This window comes from Lates calcarifer, linkage group LG12 (genome assembly GCF_001640805.2).
Source record: "Lates calcarifer isolate ASB-BC8 linkage group LG12, TLL_Latcal_v3, whole genome shotgun sequence".
NCBI lineage: Eukaryota > Metazoa > Chordata > Actinopteri > Centropomidae > Lates > Lates calcarifer.
In genome coordinates, this window is record NC_066844.1 from 6,301,193 (window position 1) to 6,321,115 (window position 19,923).

A 19,923-nucleotide genomic window follows, 5' to 3' on the forward strand; every position below is an offset into this window, starting at 1 on the left:
AGTCAAATACATTTTCTGCCTATCCAGTGTTTTTTTCTGTCTGTCTGTGCATCTGATTTGCTGTCTGCCGGGATGTGGGTCACTGACTGTGGGTCAGTGTTTGTCTGTACGTCGCTGTGTTTGTGGGTCACCGACAGGCTTTCAGTTAGTCACTGTCTTTCTGTCATTGTCTGTCACTTATGGTCTGGTAGATTCCCAGTTATAGCCCCCCCCCCCGAATTATTGACAGCCACTCTTGCAAATAATGACAAAAGAGCTGATAAAAGAAAACTAAGCGGGTGCAACTGGAACTTGTTTTATTCAAAGGCAATTGTGAGGAAAAGTCATCAATATTTCCATTGTAGTTGGCAATTTAATTCTTCATCTATAATGTTTTGATGTTGTGTTATTAAGGCATTTTCAGCAGTGTTTTAAAGTGCTTTGTTTGTACCTGTATTATAATTATTATTATAATTGTCCAGGTCCAAGTGGGAGGACTCCACATCTCCCCAGGAGAAGTTCATATTCGGTCCGACAGCCTGCTCACCCTTCCTGCCATCTTCAGCATCACAGCTGGAGGAGGGCTGCTCCTCATCATTGTCATTATAGTCCTACTGGCCTACAGACGAAAGTCACACGAGAATGACCTCACTTTGAAGCGCCTGCAGATGCAGATGGACAATCTAGAGTCCCGAGTGGCTCTGGAGTGCAAGGAGGGTGAGCGAGGTTGATTATAAATCCTGTTGATTAAAACTGGCACTCCAAAAGAACATCTGATTTGTTGTTGCCTTACAGCTCCATCTGTTGGGAACTGATGTTTTGACAGATGATTGTGGGGGGCTTTATTTACAAATGGATTTATCTGAATAAACATTGATTTGGCTGGGGGGTAACTGAAAGGCCAGCTGAATGGTCATTAATAATAGGAAGCTCTGGCTATGTCATTTTAAACCTATAAAAGTTTATTAACTTTTTACATTAACACAGCTCTTTTTATCTATCTATATCTAGTAAAACTCACAATTAACAAACCCAACATGAAATCTATATGGCAAGATCCATCATGATCTACTGTGTAATTCTTACAAAGATGCATGGATCCAAAAATTATGGTGTTCTCTCATATGTATATATTGGAAATAGTCAATAACAGGGAGAACATTCTTGATTTAATTGTGATAAACAGTGAAAAAGATCAATGTTCCAAAATAAAAAATATGTGGCAAAATATTTAACGTACCTCTCTGTCATATGCAGCCTTTGCAGAACTACAGACAGACATCAACGAGTTAACCAGTGATCTGGACAGAGCTGGCATCCCCTACCTGGACTATCGCACTTACGCCATGAGGGTTCTCTTCCCGGGCATCGATGATCACCCTGTGCTCAGAGAACTGGAGGTGAGGGACCCCTGTGGCAGGACTGCACTACTTGAATCCAGTTTCAACTATTTTTCTGACATCTTGACCTTAAGGCTCCAGTATACTCCAAAACTAAATTGATTTTGGCTTGTTGGCGAGTGCTGTCAAACTGCTGTCGAACTGAGCGGTGTGAGCAAATGTCAGTCTACTCACTGTGGTTCGAGGTCTGTTTGCTTAATGGTGTCCACACCAGCTGGGGTTTGTGAGCTGATTTTGCTGCCTCTCTCAGTGCCTTAGTCATGCACCTGTTCCAAGTCAAACTTTTCTTGGTCTTGGCCATTGTATTTTGACTCAACTTTTGACATTCAAAACTTTGCCAATATTTCCAAAACATTATTTTTCTATACCTGATCCCATGTTGTTTTTTCTCAGTCTACTGTGTCTCAGTCTTGAGGACATTTTGTTCCATTCTGATTTCGGGCTTATCCACAGCTGGATCCCTAAGGACCTCAACTTGTCTCAAACTCAAGAGAACCTGGTGTTAAAATTGACTTTGATTGTTTTTATTATTGCCCTGATCTTAAGGGTTTAAATCTGTAGCAGTCTATGCCTAATTTTATACAAACTCTGATGACGACCCACTTGCCATTTGATTATTTGTGGAAGAATCTGTCACATAGTCAAGGTCAAAATTGGGTTGGTGTTGCTAATTATAGTTGGTTTAATCAAGCCATTGTTATTATCTCAGTGATTTCAAAAGATCTCTGTTGAAAAGAGCCTTTGATTAAAAAAAAAAAAAAAAAAAAAAAAAAAAAAAAAAAAAAAGTCAGGATGTTTAAACTGCAATCAAAGTAACAGGCCCTTCATTTTTCACACCAGTGCTACTGGGCTGAGAATTTTTGAGTATATCTCATTGTGTCTTCTTGTTCCTCAATCTATGTTGTGACTTCTTATCCTTGAACGAGTATTATCTAACAAGCGTGTGCGTCATTGTGTGTGCAAAAACGCATGATGCATGTAGGTGCCGGGGAGCGGACAGGCGAATGTGGAGAAAGCCTTGAAGCAGTTTGCTCAGCTGGTGAATAATAAGGTTTTCCTGCTGACATTCATCCGTACGCTGGAGCTGCAGCGCTCCTTCTCCATGCGCGACCGCGGCTACGTCGCCTCGCTCATCATGACCGCTCTGCAGGGACGGCTGGAGTACGCCACGGACATCCTCAAACACCTGCTCTCGGACCTTATTGAGCGCAACCTGGAGAGCAAGAACCACCCCAAACTACTACTACGAAGGTAAACCAAGTCATAGTTACAAAAGGCTTAGATACCTCAATGAGTCTGTTGAGCTTTTGTGAGTCATTTTGTTGTGCTGAATAACTGATTTTGAAAATAAACTTTATCCAGAACTGTCAAAATGTGAGGTAACATATTGCCAAAACAGAGGACATTGACTTAAATTTATATTAAAATTGTACACATTTGCTGCAGTATGTGGCCCTGCACAACCACAGCCTTGTGGCGTCACTGGAAAAGTTTGGGGTTAGGTAATAGTTACAGCTCAGCTATACTTGAAAAGAAGAAGGGGAAATCAACTTCCGTTGAATGAAGATATTACCATTTTTAACAACTGTCTTGAAAGCTTGAAAGTTAAGCATATTATAGGTAAGAAGATTTAAAACTCATAAAATGGTTCCACTTTTGAGGACAAAATTGTGTGTATGGTTTAAATGTTGTCTTGTGCATTTCAGGGACCAAAATTGGATACTTATTCTCTACTACGGTCAGAGGATTTAAACTTGGGCCTCTGTGGCACAAACCTGACCAGTTCTGATCAGCGCTGCTTATCTTCTGGCATAGATAATTCCTTTGTGCATTGTTCTTTCCAGCCCAGTTGCCGCACTTCTGATGGATGAGTAACTAGGCCAGCGAAGGAAAGCCCACCTCTGTTCAGCTTTGTTTTGTGCAGCGGCGTGAAACAGCCGTTACGAGTGTGAGAAAGCAGGTGCCTGAGCAGACAGGTGAAAGACAGGAGCAGTGAAAGTGATAGAGAGCGGGAGAGACTAGCAGAGGAAGAGAACCTAATGGGGAAGAGTGAATGCGGCGGCGGCAGAGTTGTTGTCAGTCTGACTTATCTTCTGTGTGCCACTCATGAAACATTCAGCTGTAGCTCACGTTTCTTTACCCGTCACCTCTCCTCTCCTCTCCTCCCTTCTCTCGCCCCTCTCCCTCTCTCCTCCACCTCTGGTTATCTGCTGATTGTTTTCCCAGTGCTGAGACTGGCCTACTGAATGTTTCATGAGGGCTTTTTTTTTTTTTTTTGGGTAAAAAGAGGGCTCTCTCAATCTGAGGCACACTCATTAAATATATAAGGATGAGTTCACATGGGAGCCAGTACAACAAGAACTTGTTAGCCTAAACATGCTCCTCATGCAGAAACACCCTAAAATTTAATGGGATGCCATCAACAGTTGAGTCAGTACAGGTTAGGGTTGAAATGCAGGTAAGGACAGAAAAGGAGTGACGGAGAGACAGCAGGTTGGGGAGATGGGCCGACTGGCTATAATGCTGCAGGCTTTGGATCAGATTCAGATTAAAAAGGGCTTATACCCCATTTTAAAGGCTACTGTTACATGATTCAGAGGATTTTCTCCAGTAAATCATGAAATCTTCCCATCTGGACTCACATCAAAGTAGCTAAGTGCAGACACAGCAATGAAGAAACAGTGAAAGGACCTGGGAGTGGACCTTTAAGTTCTGCACATGTATGTCATGACCCAAATATGTTGCACACCAGCAGCACTTAACTACAATATATCTGGGTATGTGTCCTTTGAGACCAAGTGGCTGAGTGAGGATGTAACTCCCTGTAAACTCTGCATGTCATGTTTTTTGGCTCCAACAATATCAGGCTCTTCTGTGTCTTAAATTATAAAAGAATAATCAGAGCACTCCAGCTCTCTGTGGGACGTCTGTTGCTAACAAATGAGTCTGCTTTCCTCTTGTCTTGCAGAACAGAGTCGGTGGCAGAGAAGATGCTGACAAATTGGTTTGCCTTCTTGCTCCACAAATTTCTCAAGGTAAAACAAAATGTTTCTCACACCTTATCGCCACAGGTGTCAATGTGATATACTATGACAATGCTTCTTGAGCTTAGCATTGATTTTGAAATCGACTGCTGTGCATGTTTTTGTTGTAGCTGTGATTTTAACTTTCTAATATTGATGTGTTTTATGGCCATTGTGGAGGGATAATGGTTACCTGTGGGGTCATACATTTCTCCAGCTTTGCAATTCAAAAGGAGATGAAAGCTCCATTTTATTATGTTTGATGTGTCACGCTCTAGTTCTTAAGTTCTGTCGTCTGTGCTGATGAATACAGATCTCTCTCCTTCCCTCCATCTCTTTCCTATGTCTTATTTTCCTTTCTCCCACCTTTCGCTCTAATCCCTGGGTTCCCTTCCAAAACAAAGGAGTGTGCTGGCGAGCCTCTCTTCATGCTGTTCTGTGCCATCAAACAGCAAATGGAGAAGGGACCCATAGACTCCATCACTGGAGAGGCACGCTATTCCCTCAGTGAGGACAAGCTCATCCGACAGCAGATTGAATACAAGACGCTGGTGAGTCATAAAAACGTTAATAAAGACAGAAAAAGTTCAAAATTTTGTCTGTATTCATTTTTCTACTTCTCTTGGCAAAGAGCCTTGACAGATCCACAGAAATGTGTCATGTGTCTCGGCTGTGTGGCTGTAATATTATGAATCCTTTGAATGTTTGAATGGTGTAAATAACATGACAGCAGTGGGCAAATAATCTTGCATAGCCAGATGTCCATCTCATCAAGCTTAGAGGTATTCTAGACAAAGTTTCTAGACACAAACACATTGAGAAAATAAGACCCTAGAGTGTCGACACAGTCACTCGAATTAGCTGTGAGTTTAATGCCAACTCCGGCTTCTTTTCTCATTTTGCGTGAACATTAATATGTTTGTCTGCATTATTCAAAATTCTAGATTCCTGTTCACTGCTATCTCCCACTGCTGCAGAGGGAGTAGACTGCCATGCTGTTCATGCTGCCACTTCAAGATCAAATATCCCTAATAATGTGATGTGTATAGACATGTAGAGATGAGAATATGATCCCTCACTGGCTTCCCATTACAATACATTGGGAGGAAGTTGACATTCAGTGTCTGTCCCAGTGACACTTTAACATGTGGACACACGGAGCCAGACATCAAACTACCACCCTTACACTTAATGGCTGACCTACTCTAGAGGCTGGTCGACCCATACTGTAAGCTGTCTTGGCCCTTTTCTAACAAATTCAGTGCTTTAAGTTGAGGAAAATAGCATAGAAATGATGAAAAAAAGAATGAAAATACATACTTCAAAATTGTGACTTGTGTATGCTAATCGGTGAAGACTTTGGAACGTGTCTCATGAGGAAGGGGTTCCTTGAGCAGCACATCAGGATAACTTCCCCCTAGGCTTTAGCTCCAAAGCAGAGCCAGCCAGCAACAGGATGACACCTCTCTGATCGCCATGCCAGAGAGTCTGAGACACTGTGTCTCATTACTTGTTTAATGCCCCTGCTAGAGCTGCACAGCCACATCCTGGAGGTGTGAAATTACATTTCTGGCCAGGATCCTCTCCACGAGGACAGTTTGGTGAGGAGTAGGTAATGAAAGGACTTTCCTAGCAAGCAACACCTTTCTCTCTGTCTCTTTCTCTTAACTCCCTCCTACCCCCTCCCCTCACTCTCTCTCACTCTTTCTCTATACCGGATCCCCAGACGCTGAGCTGTGTGAACCCAGACAATGAGAACAGCCCCGAAATCCCTGTCAAGGTGCTCAACTGTGACACCATTACCCAGGTAAAGGAGAAGATTCTGGATGCGGTGTACAAGAACATGCCCTACTCACAGCGACCACGAGCTGCAGACATGGATCTAGGTGAGACTTGACTGCATAGAATCATACAGTGTAACACTAATTGTTTAATTCTGCTGGTATTATAAAGTCTTAGAGGAAACATTTGCCATGGCACATGATCTGGTGGAATAATGACAAGAGCGAAAAATACAGTTGAGAGTGGGTTTGTATGGAGAGTTATCACAGATGTTTCACTGAGGACGTTTGACATCAACAAAGGGCTCAACATCAGTGTCCACAAGACAACCCCCTCCTGATACCTGTTTACAGCCCTAATCAGAACAGTGCTCTCCACCACTGATGTTAAACCTTACTGACAGCGCACCTACACTTAGGCTTACGCCCACAAAATGTCATCCAATACTGAATGACTCGGCACAAATCCAGCTGACATGTGCCTTCAAAGGGAGTAAATAAGACACCTTGTAGGTTGTGGCTGATATTGCTTTGGGTTTGTAGTTTTATACCTTAAGCATTTATACCTTTAGGGATTTGGAGAGGATCAGTTTCTCCTTGTTGCTTTGGGCACCTTAAATCCCTGTGAAGACACTGTTTCATTTGTGGTATGTTTGCAGAATCACAATCACTTTAATTGTAAAGCACTAATGTACAGGAAGGTGTCTTGGTGGCATTTTGGCTGCTATGCTTGACATCCTGCAGAATTTATAAAGAAGAAACTAACACAGTACAGAAGGATAACATGACCTCACCTGCAGCACAAAGGGCCAGTGTGAGACGGATGACAGACATCAGACAATAACTGTCAGAAACTTGGCATATAAACATTTCCCCAAATGCCATGTGTCCAGCATTCACCGCTGATGATATTTTCCTACAGAGTGGAGGCAGGGCAGAACAGCTCGTGTGGTCCTCCAGGATGAGGACATCACCACCAAGATAGAGAGCGACTGGAAGAGACTCAACACACTCATACACTACCAGGTCTGTTTAAAACATTTCGTTTTGTCCAACCAAAGCTCCAAAATCCACAGATATTCAATTTATAATGACAGCAAAAAGACAAAAGCGGAAAACACTCACTTTCATGAAGCTGATACCAGCAAATGTTTGGCATTTTACTTTGACAAGTGACTCAGACAACTAGTAAATGATCAAAATATCACCAGATTATTACCCCTTGTCATTCTGCTAGTCATTTTATCTAATTAATACTGAGTCTAAAAAGCTAATTGCACTCTTACACCTGCAAACCATAATTCTTTTGCAACCTTTGTCAAAAACTGCAATTTTTCAGTTGCACAAGCACGTCACGGCAGATACTGTTGTCGAAGGACACAGCATTACTCATTCATATTCAGATCATTCATCTCACCCCTGCCAACATTTTTTCAAACTCCCAGTCACAAGCACGCTTAGTCAACCAAATATGCGCTCGAGTGCCTGTGTCTTTTACAACATCTTTTTTTTTTCAGCTCATTAATAAGGCTACGCAGGTCACCAACCTCAGATGAGTCACCCTGTTCCTTTGTCAGTAATGTTTGTCTCTATAGCCAACATGTCAGGAGACTTGTTCAAACAGAGAGAGAAGTAAAGACAAAGGGAATCTGCATTTTCTGCACCAAAAGCAGATTTTGAAAAGAGATGGAAGGACTCTTCATCTGTCAGGGAGATAAACACGTTCACTCTTTCATTTTTAATTTCTCTGCCAGGTGTGGAAGTGTTTGCTTGTTTACTACACTGGATTTGTATCACCTACATTTGTAGCAGAACAGCAGCAGGAATTTTGCTCGCACGGCAGATGACCTCACATCATCTGCCAAGCAGTATACCAACAGTATATGGTATTTACCTGGAGCTACTACATAGACAAAATGTAGGACCAACATTTGGAATATGCCTCTGCTTAGCCACAGCTGCAACATTCAGCTGTCAGTGAACTACACATGAAAAATAGGCTCTTCTCCATAGCAAAGCAGTGTTGAGTTTTAACAGGGCCAAGGCTTAAAAGGTTTAATCTTCATTGAGAAGTACTATGAATTCAATTAGTTATACTGAAATTGTCTCTGTTAGTAGCAAGTCACTGAATCTTTAATGAGGAAAGGGGTTGTCACACACCAAGAGCGGGTGTAGAGCCGAGTTCCGGACTGTGGTAAACCTAGTTCTGATTCCTTCACCTTGATTGCACTTGAGAGTCACCCAACTGAATTACATTGCAGTGCAGAGGATTTCTACTTTCTTGGCTGACAAAATCTAGGTTTGGTACTATTTTGTAGTGGAAGCTGTAGTGATCAATGCTGTACTGGCTGTATTTCTATCTAGTTGTTAATGATGAATTTTTACAGAATGTTTTACTTGAACTACCGGCCGACCCATTGGTTCATTTCACACCTCTGAATCATAATTTCACAAAAACTTGGTTCTTGGATTTTAATATATATATATATATATATATTTTATTCCAGCAGTGATTACTTTTGACCATTGACTGCAAACTACTAATTCTTAAAGATAATAACCCTACCTTCATCTCCCAGGTGTCTGAGCGCTGTGTTGTGGCCTTGGTGTCCAAACAGATGTCGTCTTTCAACATTCCTTCCTCAGCCAGCTTCCCACGCAGTATCAGCAGATACGGTCAGTACTGTTTAAGAAATACAAAGATGCTTAATATTCATACAACATAAAGCAGTGTTGCACCATCTGTGGCTGTCACTCATCAGTCTGTTGTGAAGCACATTATCACACACTAAACAAAGAGATGTTATACAAGTTTTAAAAACATTCACAGTAAATTCTGTTTATAACTGCTAGATCAAGCAGATCAATATGTATTATTTCAGATGATCATCATGTGGTGTATGTTTATGTTCTATAAGGGACATGAAAAACAGTCTTATCGCTTTAGATTCCTACATATTACAATCCTGGCTTATGTAAAATGGAATTCAAGTCACATCTCTGAAACCTGCAGCTCACATTGACCTTTCACATTAGCTTCAAGTAATTTCTTCAGAAAACATGACAGATATGTAATATTCACACGGGAAAACAAGAAGGAAAGCAGAAAAAAAGACTCCTAGTGACAGAAAGCGAGGGCAGGGCATGCCTTGAGTGAATGCATATCTGTATCATTACTATGACAACCAGAGAAATAATGACAGCAAATGATTATACAGTCCAAACACATACATCCAACCTGTCCACTCGCAGATTACAAGGAGGACAGTCTGTCTGATTTGAGAAACAAATGTGACTTTCTCTCTGTTGGAACGGGGACTTGTCTGGCAAACTGATTATCAGACAAGATGTATTTTATTTACATATGTATTCAGAACATTTTGGAATATAAATTCCTTTTATATCTCAAATTTGACCATCTAGGTGTGGACGTACCCTTCCGCTCCACCCCCACCAGCCCCGACAGCCCCCACTCCCGTGTGCCCATGCTGACACCTGACCTGGAAAGTGGGGTCAAAGTTTGGCACTTAGTCAAGAACCACGACCATGGAGACCAGAAAGAGGGAGAGCGTGGCAGCAAGATGGTGTCTGAGATCTACCTGACGAGGCTACTAGCAACAAAGGTGCAATATATTACACGCAATATATTTTAGCGACAGTGTAACATTTCAGGCAGTTAAATCTACTGGAGATCTATGAGTTTTAACCTCATATGTTGTTTTCTACAGGGCACGCTGCAGAAGTTTGTGGATGACCTGTTTGAGACTCTGTTCAGCACAGTGTGTCGGGGCACTGCCCTGCCTCTTGCAATCAAATACATGTTTGACTTTCTGGATGAGCAGGCTGACAGACACGGCATCCATGACATGGATGTTCGCCACACGTGGAAAGAGCAACTGGTGAGAAGGATTTCTGCAGCTCATTTATATGCAAAGAAAAGAGACCGTATCACCCCAGTTTTAGCCTGTTTGCAGTGGCTTCCAAAATTACACAAATCTTATTTTCAGATTTTAGTCATCACCAACAGAGCAATCAGTGCTCTGACCCCAGAGCACATTACTCAAGTATTAAACCCTGTATACTTGGGTGTATCCTGTCAATAAGTTTTTTTCCAAAACTATATTTCAAAGATAAACTTGACCTGACACCTTATGGCTAACACTGTGTCTGCCTTTAAAACCCTTATTCAAAACATTAATTTACTTCATTCCTCTTTATGCTACTTTATAATGATACAGATTTTATGTAACTTCTATCAGTTTAGAGTGGGTATAATCACTGGGCTTTCTCATTTTATCTTATTCATGTTGATTCACTATTTTATACCCCTCTAGTTGTCAAAGCTCTGAATGAGACCTTTCGAAAAATGAAACTTAATATCTACAGCTTCTTCTCATACCTGTGTGAATGAGATAAGTCAATGAGAGACTGATTACTTGCAAACTGAGGAGGAACATTGTGTACACATGAACTGAATGATTTCTTTTTGCAGAGAAGTCTTGCATGGTCTAAAATACTCTTAATCTTTTTTTCAATGTCTGCAGCCTGCCACTGCGTTTCTGGGTAAATGTGATCAAGAACCCCCAGTTTGTGTTTGACATCCATAAAAGCAGCATCACCGACGCCTGTCTTTCTGTGGTGGCCCAAACCTTTATGGACTCTTGCTCAACATCTGAACACCGTCTGGGCAAAGACTCTCCCTCCACCAAACTACTCTATGCTAAGGACATACCACATTACAAAAGCTGGGTAGAAAGGTGTGTATGTGGACTAAGGACTAAGGGCTGTCATCACTTTATCACAGGGTTGGTTAAGAATCAGGGCCTGTGTTTTAAGTGAAAGTGAACTGACATTTCTTTTAATTGTAAGATTAAGTTTACCTAGGATTATGTTAAATATTATTGTTGTCAGTGTTGACGTATAGCATGGTTGTAGGTGAGACTTATAATTAGATGTAAATAGGTTGTAGAACTGCACAATTCTGTGTAAAAAGAGAATCTTATTTTTTCCCCTTAGAACTGTCTGTGTTAATCTTGTTAATACAACCTTACCTGAGAGGGTGTCTTGTCGTCTCGGTAGTGTGAGATTTTGTTGCCTTGATAGGTTAATTATATTGTATTTTGCAGTAATATCTATTTGTGATGTTACTACATTGGTTGCTGTCAGACTTGGCAGATGCATTTGTTTACTCTTGTTTACCCGAAGTTTTATCATTAAGTTGTTAACATTACTTTTCTTTCACACATTTGTTATTTGCAGCAGGTGTTTCTGCTGAGGAGTTTCACCTTTTTTTTTTTTTTTTGCTACAGTTTGAGGGACTAATTAGGAATGCTTGGTTTGGTGCAACAGAACTTCTTGTGAATGCAGTTTTTGCATCAATATCATCTTCAAATACAGATGATTTCATAAAATTATGAATCCTGCTCAGTTTTGCTTGGTTTTAATACAATTAATAGTGAACAAAACAGGGTTAGGACAGACACAATTAATACTGTATGCAGCCAAGTGAAGGTCTTCATGAGTACAGTCATATGAGTCTGTGTCTGTCTATAAAAAACTGTGGTCAGTGTGTTTTGAAGGCACTGGGAGTATTATTAAGTGACTGAACCTGTGAGTGACACATTTCCTCATCTTCATGCCTAAACACCTCTGATTTACAGATGCCTTTAACACTGGATATGCTTTGACTTTTCACAACAACAGACTGAATCCAAGTGAAAAGAAAAGTATGCACGACTGTGCCCTCGACACTGACAGTGTGTGTGTGTCTGTCTGCTCTCAGGTACTACGCTGACATCAATCGCCTGCCTGCCATCAGTGATCAGGATATGAATGCCTATCTGGCTGAGCAGGCTCGCCTTCACTCCAGTGAGTTCAACGTGCTTAGTGCCCTCCATGAGATCTATGCTTACGTCAGCAAGTACAGCCAAGAGGTGAGGCCCTGTCATCACACTGTAACATGGAAATGTGCTGTAGACTACCCTCAGGTGTGGTTAGCCAACTGAATTAAGTATCCCCAAATGGCCAAAAATATCAATTAATGCAGGTCTGAAGGCTGACAAAGGCTGATGATTATTTTCATCCTTTGATTAATGTATAGATCGATTTTCAATTAATCAATTTTGGTCTATAAAAAGACAGAAAATAGTGAAAAATGCCCATCACGATTTCACAGCCCAAGGTGGCATCTTAAAATTGCTTGCAACAGTGCAAAATTTCCATTTTTTTCAGGATTTGACTGACAATGATAGAAAAAAAAAAAAAAAAGCAGCCAACACAGTCAGCTGAGAAGCTGGAACCGGCCAAAAGTTCAGCTTTTGTTGCTTGATAAAGTTTAGTTATTACGGTGTTACACAACAAAATCTTTTGGTAATATTTATACTAATACATTGAATTGTAATGAATCAAATCAGTGATGATTAATTCTAATTCATCTGCAAAAATTATTTAAAGACTTTTATCAAATGTGGCAAAACATACAGCAAAATAAAATGAACAGAGGAAGCTGCTGGTGTTGTAGGTCTGTTGTGTATTTGTTTGATTCATAATGTGTATGTGCATACCATGATATTGTTTCATGTCCTTGATTTCAGAGTTTGTGTCCATATGTGTGTTTTTGTTTGTGTGTGTGTGTGTTTTAGATCATTGAGGCACTGGAGCAGGATGAACAGGCCCAGAAGCAAAAGTTGGCGTATAAAGTGGAGCAGATCATCTCAGTCATGTCTACCGAGAGCTGAGACACACACACACCTACATACACACTCACATACAGTATGTATACATATACACATACACAGAGACACACTGTAACAACAGAGTTATAAACCCATCAGCAAAACATGTGGTGCTCACATGTACATGCACATTATGTGCACATATACATAAACTCACATTCTAACGTATGCAGAAACACTGCAGATTTTATGGACCTACTGTATAAACAAACAATACATACGCAAAGAGATATATACACATGCAAACACACACACATACAACATGTACATACACAAACCACAGCACACATCAAACAGCAGATTGTCCCAAAGCACGACTTTTAAATCCAGTGTCATCGTTTTTTCAGAAGAAACTCCAACAGGCAAACATCCAATTTCTTAAACACTCCTATAGAGAGACAGACAGAAAGAGGATTTGAGGCCATCACGGTTGCTGAATTTTGCTGCCAATTCTTTTCCGCCAGGTAATGGTTTGTCTTTGTAGCTGGTGCTTAATACTAAATGTCATAAAACAGCACTTAATAAAGAATGACTCAACTTGAAAAGTCACTGGAGGAGCTCAACAAAGACAGAAATTCATTGGGACGGCACATGTGGAGAGACAGGACACAAAGTACTTTTTATATCTCAAAGATGAAGGACACTTATTCACACTACATATCACAGGCTTGGTGTGACATTGCCATTTTGGAGCCATTGGGAGCAGAAATGTGTAACTTTGTTTTGTTAAGCCTTTTCCAATTGCCTTTTAAAGGCTTAAAAAAATCTGAACACAAAAGTCTTGTCATTTTCCCACATGAAGTTTTTGTTTGTTTGTTTGTTTAATGAAGGTTTTCTGAATTACAGCTCTGCTAGGGATAGAACAGTTACACAAAATGTATCATTAACAATGAACAAGGTGAGGGTCCTGCTTTAATAATCCAACGCCAAGAGGGCATTAACTTCAAATCTGAAATATATGTAGATATATTTCCAGACTCAGTCCCTGGCTTTTTGTGCCAAATATATTGTCTCATGTTTCATTCATGTTAAATGCTCCTGTAGAAGCTATTAATAGTACATGTCATTGCACAGAAAAGATCCCATTTAAGATAGGAAATTTTGTACAGTGATGATCTATAGACCACTAATTCAGCCATTCAAAGATAAGTGGAGACCAAATTGAACTGTAGCAGAAGGCATGATTAATGATGTTATAAGCCTGATCAAGAATCAGATTAGCCTAACCCCGGCCAACGGTGCCGCTCCCTCCACCCCTCCCCGTTTCATCAGTCATTGTTTACATTGAGCATGATACTTGAAATGCACCAAGTGTACAAGATATTAAGAACACCTGCCACTCCTGAGGAGTAATCTGGTCAGATTAAGTGAGATGAAGGCTTTGATGCCTTATTGATTTTCCCCAATAAATCCACTTTGTACGTAACCTGGAAATAAAACACAGGGAAAAAAAAAGCTGAAAACAGATTTCTAAGGCCAGAGATCTTGAGACAAGAGAAGTACTGCAGTTTAATGTAAAGCAGGCGTTCCTTATATCCTGTACACAGAGTGGATATATGATTATTGATATATGTGTTGATCAGCAATTAGTCCTTGTAAAGTACATTCATTAAACATCTTCTGCTTCACAGTGCTATCTTCGCTTTACATCCTACTACTATTTCCATGTTCCAGCATATAATTCACAAGTTTTCATTTCACGTTCAGTGTAAATTTTACCTGACTGCCTGCTGTCTCCTTGCTGCTGTATTTATAGAGTGCCATATCTAAAACTTTTAAATAATTATCATGACGAAATATTCAGTCTGAGGCATTGCGCTAATTCAGGGTTTTAGTTTTGATTGTTTCACCCATTACAATGATGAAAGATGAACGTCTTTCTGTGCTTGAGGCTGTTTTCATTGTTCCATAAGAAGTCACTGCGACCGTCTATCAACTTCATTCTGGAGAACTACTCCGCTTACCATTTCAGTATCAGTGGGGTTAATGTAATTTCCCCACAGGACCTTGATTCATGTTAATCTAGAAGAACAAGATAAAATAAGATAGATAATAAATACATTTCCTGTTAAGTGTTGAAATATGACAGAGAACTCATCTGTTTCATGTGTGGTTTGATGATGATAATTTATAAATGTGTTGTGCAATAAACTGTCAGACGTTTAAACTGTAATGTTTTTTAAACTATATTATTGTATAAATACTGTACATAAAAAAACACTCCTATTTTGCAAGCAAAAGATTCACTTTGTACTGTTGTTATACATTAAATGCGCAGCTGATGAAAATTATTTTTGCTGGTTTCTTTTTGCCTGGTTTCTAAGTTCTGAATAATCGTGCTGAAGCTGAAGGTGTTAAATACTAAACTAAGCCCTGGTAGATAAAATACTGCGGCCTCAGAATGCTTTATTCATAGTGAAAAGTAATTTTTATGTAAGACTACAGTACTACAGTCTTGACCCCATGTTGATGTCCTCGAATTCACTCACAACACACAGCATTTTATATTACTGCATTGTATAGCATAAACACATCTGATGCCCAAAGAATCATTCTGTGACTCATTTGACAACGGAGTTTCTATGTTTTTTTTTTATTTTGCAGACAAAATGCTGCTGCTGTTAGTGGTGAGGTTATTTTTGAGCTCATCTGGACTCTGCCACACATAACTGGATAATCTGTCATAATTATGTTAGTGGCCCATTGGCATAATAATATAATTGTTAAACTGTTATTGAGTTTTCTTGGGAAGTCGCTAGATGCAAGAACAGAACCTAAAATCCCAGGGGTACATCCATCATTCAGCCTTTGTAGAAACTAACAATGGCTCTGCCCCATGCACAAATCACGATAGCTGCTCAATGACATCTCCAATTATGGAAACTAAATGGGGTTAAAATAAGCGTTGTTCCAGCTTTGTAAGATTTCTTTATAAGTATATCATGAAACAGTATAGTACCACAAGCCCTTACCTTATTTGCAGGATGTAATTATTATTAGGTGCATTATTATTAATCAATACTTGAGTTACAGTTCCACGTTCCATAGAATATTTCAACATTGCAACTTTTTGGAGATTTTTTTCAGTATAAATACTGTAAATAATAGACAAAATTATTTAAGAAGATTACACACACTACATTTGAGCTTTGGCAGTGTGTTATGCTGGATTTGAATATACTGTGGATCTGCTGTGTTGCCTTTCAATGCTATACAGGAAGAGAGTGTTGTATTTCCAGACTAAACACAACCAAAACCTTTCAGTTTTAGAAGGACCAATGGAGCAATCATTTCAAGCATATTTAACTTCCTCACAAAGGAAAAAACAAACACACAAAGGTGCAGATACTGGTACAACAAAGAAAATGTGTTCCATACCGTCAGTATGTGAAGACGTACAGGCATATGGCAATTTAATTTTGTCAAAGATAGCCAATAATTTTGACTACAACTATCTCTTGCAATCATACTAAACAATTTGTAAAACAATATTTACAAATGCACAACATGCCACCATTAAAATACAGCTTGTCTGGTGAGAGAAGCACATTTTATATCAAACAAGGAGCCGAGTTTGTAAAACAGCAAAGAAATGTCCTGGAGAAAATTACTAAATCCCTTTTTTTATTTTATTAAAACACACACACACACGCACAACCCCATGCGATGAATAGCCTCTAAGAATGAAGAATAGTGTGCTCTGCCGTCATACTGTGACAGTATTTGGTATGGCATGTGAGCAGCATATAGGGGATCCTGAGCGCTTGCCATAAGGAGCCAGAATTTATTATTCATGTTTAACCCTCGGGGCTCTGGGCGAGCAGAGCAGTGGTGGGAGGAGAAAGGAAGGTTGTATGAACATCCAGGCCTCCCAACCCATACCTGTCAGAGCCAGGTGGGGGTGTCAACAGCGTTTCGAAGGGTCCTATGTACGCCTGCCAGGCTCTAACCCCTCGTCTTTCCTCTCTTTGCTTGTCAGAGTGACTATACTCAGCAGCCAGCATTTCCCCCCTCACTCACTCACTCACTCACACACACATACGCACATACGCACATGCACACATACACACACAGGAGGAGGATCATTACGACTCAAACCTCTTCTACTGACAGCTGAGCCAGCCGCAGGATATCTTCTTGATAGACTGTGTGGCTGGATGGCACCAGACAGGTTTATGGATCTACTCCAGCCATTAGAAACCCATTACTCTTCTATCAATCCCTGACAGTTGTCATAATATCTCATTCTGCTCTGACCCATGATTGATGTAAATACATTATATATGTATCATAGACTAAAATGACAGTGCAACACTTAATTTCTGTGGAATCACTGGTTGAAGACTGCCAGGTATAACAGACCCTCAGCCTCTCCTGCTGCCCAGAATATTTGATTCAGGGGGAAATGGACCTTAGGCACAGACTGCAGATCTTGAAGAATAATTCAAACTGTGGCTCTAACTGTGGAATGAATGATGAATGGAAAAGGCCTTAGACTTTCTATGTACCTTGAACAACCTGGTGGAATTCGTGTTAATAGTCAATGGCCAAAACTGCTTCACTGTCCTTCAGCACAGAGTGTGGTGTGGCACTAGTTGGTTTATATCATATCATATAATTACATGCGTTAAATGAAGCTGCTGCTGAAACAATAAAGGTTAGTTTATACTTCTGTGTAGGATTGACGCAGAGTTTACACAAGTGGCTTATGGCACTGTGAGTATTTATACTTATGCAATGTTGTGTTTGCATCACTCTGCAATTACACTGCCAAAATGCTAGTTAGCGGTGGGGCCTCTATGCCACCATGTTGAGTTTCTTTGTGTACCTTTAAACAATGGCAACTGAAACTGAGCGGATCATATTGGAGTTCGGGTTAATAAACATTGAGGTAAATTTACTTAAATTACTGTCCGTGATTGGTCCATGTTCATTCAACTCAGGGAGGAAATGCATTGCTACCAAGAGGACCATAGTTGTTGCAGTCTGCTAAGAACACAAACAATTACAAACAAATATGTGTCTTTACTTAACACACACATTAAACATTAACAGTGTTGTTGAAAGAAGTAAGTGAATCATTGGAGTTAATAACCTCCTTTGGCAGTAATAACCTCAAACAAAAGCTTCCGGTAGCTACAGATCAGATCTGCACAACATTCAGGAGGAATTCTGGAGAAGTCATTCTGTAGTTTTACTTTGTTATGGGTCATGGCTCTACTGCATCACCCAACTTCTACTGACTTTCAGCTGGCTGATATCCACCGTGACATAATCCTGTAAGATACCTCGATGGACTTGAGAATTCATTTTCAGCTGTCCAGGCCCGGAGGCAGCAAAAACCCCAAATCATGATGCTCCATCCACATGAGATGAGATGATGTTTTCATGTTGGTATGCAGTGCCGTTTTTACACCATATGTAGTGCTGCATGTTCTTCCCAAACAATTCAATCTTGTTGCATCAGTCCACAAAACATTTTCAAGTAGCACTGGGGAGTGTCAAAGCGCTCCTTGGCAAGCTGCAGGGGTGGAATGATGTTTTTCTGGGAAGAAGCGGCTTCCTCAGTTTTGTCTTGCCATGCACCATGCTCCATGATTGATGTATGATGTTAACCAACTCCAATGATTCCTTTGAGTCTTAAGTTGTTACTCTGGGCTTCTTTTTTTATTTATTTATTTATTTTTACCTCACTGAGCATTCTGTGTTGAGACATCTTAGCAGGGTTCCCACTTCTAGGGAGAATAGCCACAGTAGTAAATTGTCTCCATTTATAGACAACTTGACTGTGGACTGATGAATAACTGTACCCTTTGAGATGACTCTGTAACCCTTTTCCAGCTTCATCATGTCTTGATCGTCTTCTGAGATCTCTTTTTTGTGAGGCATGGTTCATAGTCTATGCAGCTCTAACCCACACCTTCAGTCTTGCCCCACTAATTGGACTCCAGGCTTGCTAACTCCTGACTCCAGTTAGCTTTTGTTGATTGAGTCATTCAATATGGACGAGAACAATACAATGACTTGTGTGTTATTAGTTAAAATAGATTGTGTTTGATCATAACTGTAACTTAGATGAAGACCTGACCATATTATCAAGACAAAATACTCTTTCTTGCCACCGTTGGATAGTAAACTGATTGAGCTGCTGAAAATTCTGAGACTTCAAAAAACATTTTCTGACAATATGTAAACAAAAAAATGAAAAAAACAAACAAACATAATGATTATATTCATGGTCAATGAAAACATTAATGAGTTGCAGGCCTTAAATACACCAGCTCTACATTAAATACTAGCTGACTAAAGCTTAGAAATAATGATCTGTCATCCTATGCCAGAGAGGTGTTGCCTCAAGTGTGTTATGATTGCATGGATAACTGCACACACAGTAAACAAATACATTTCCTCCTTTGGACAGAATTCCTTCTTATTTATACAAGTAAGATGCTTTTCCTTATGTGTTGTGGTCCTTTTCTGCTTGGCAGAAAACTGGCAGCTGCTGTCAGTAAATACAGATACAAATGTGTCCACTACCTTTGTTTTTTTCCAGTCCATAATGTGCACACCCACAACAATATAATCAAGCATCAAATTCCCTTCAGCACCACTGGAACGCAGTTTTGAGGCTGTTGAGGTCTGCGAGCATCAGTCTCCTGCTGCTTTAATTAAATGCATACTGCATTATCAGAGCGCACACAATCAAACAGGCACTGATATGTTTATTCTTGCCAAGGACAAAAGACCGCTGTCCAAAACAGCAGAAAGAAACCCCTGAGGACTGTATGGAATAAATCCTAAATGGCTACAGCTCAGCCTCTAAGAGTAACAACTTGTTTCTGGATTTATTGCATGAGCTAATCCATGACAGCATTTTATTTCTTTAATTTGCTGTAGTCATTTTTCTTTTGTCCACTATCAATGACATGGTCACCTGTAGGCTTTATGGTCCTAAAAAAGATGGAGTCTTTAAATACATGCAGGTGGAGAATGATTTCAGTTCCAC

General features: G+C 40.1%; 1 protein-coding gene and 1 long non-coding RNA gene across 2 annotated transcripts in view; one reads left to right on the top strand and one right to left on the bottom strand.

The window, feature by feature from the left end:
• LOC108888067 (plexin-A2-like) overlaps nucleotides 1-15,207 on the top strand; it is a 69,899-nt gene extending 54,692 nt beyond the window's left edge. Inside the window, 14 exon segments of the mRNA XM_018683854.2 lie at nucleotides 462-696; nucleotides 1,237-1,379; nucleotides 2,362-2,630; nucleotides 4,348-4,414; nucleotides 4,807-4,953; nucleotides 6,129-6,288; nucleotides 7,106-7,209; nucleotides 8,763-8,859; nucleotides 9,607-9,806; nucleotides 9,912-10,070; nucleotides 10,072-10,082; nucleotides 10,728-10,940; nucleotides 11,966-12,116; nucleotides 12,825-15,207. Of these exon segments, the coding sequence (XP_018539370.1) occupies nucleotides 462-696; nucleotides 1,237-1,379; nucleotides 2,362-2,630; nucleotides 4,348-4,414; nucleotides 4,807-4,953; nucleotides 6,129-6,288; nucleotides 7,106-7,209; nucleotides 8,763-8,859; nucleotides 9,607-9,806; nucleotides 9,912-10,070; nucleotides 10,072-10,082; nucleotides 10,728-10,940; nucleotides 11,966-12,116; nucleotides 12,825-12,920 (2,052 nt within the window). The 3' untranslated portion in view covers nucleotides 12,921-15,207.
• The window catches only part of LOC127143092 (uncharacterized), a 120,801-nt gene that overhangs the window by 71,809 nt on the left and 29,069 nt on the right, over nucleotides 1-19,923 (bottom strand). The window contains exon 5 of the long non-coding RNA XR_007814276.1: nucleotides 8,750-8,866. This is a non-coding gene — a long non-coding RNA (uncharacterized LOC127143092). The remainder of the gene's footprint in view (nucleotides 1-8,749; nucleotides 8,867-19,923) is intronic.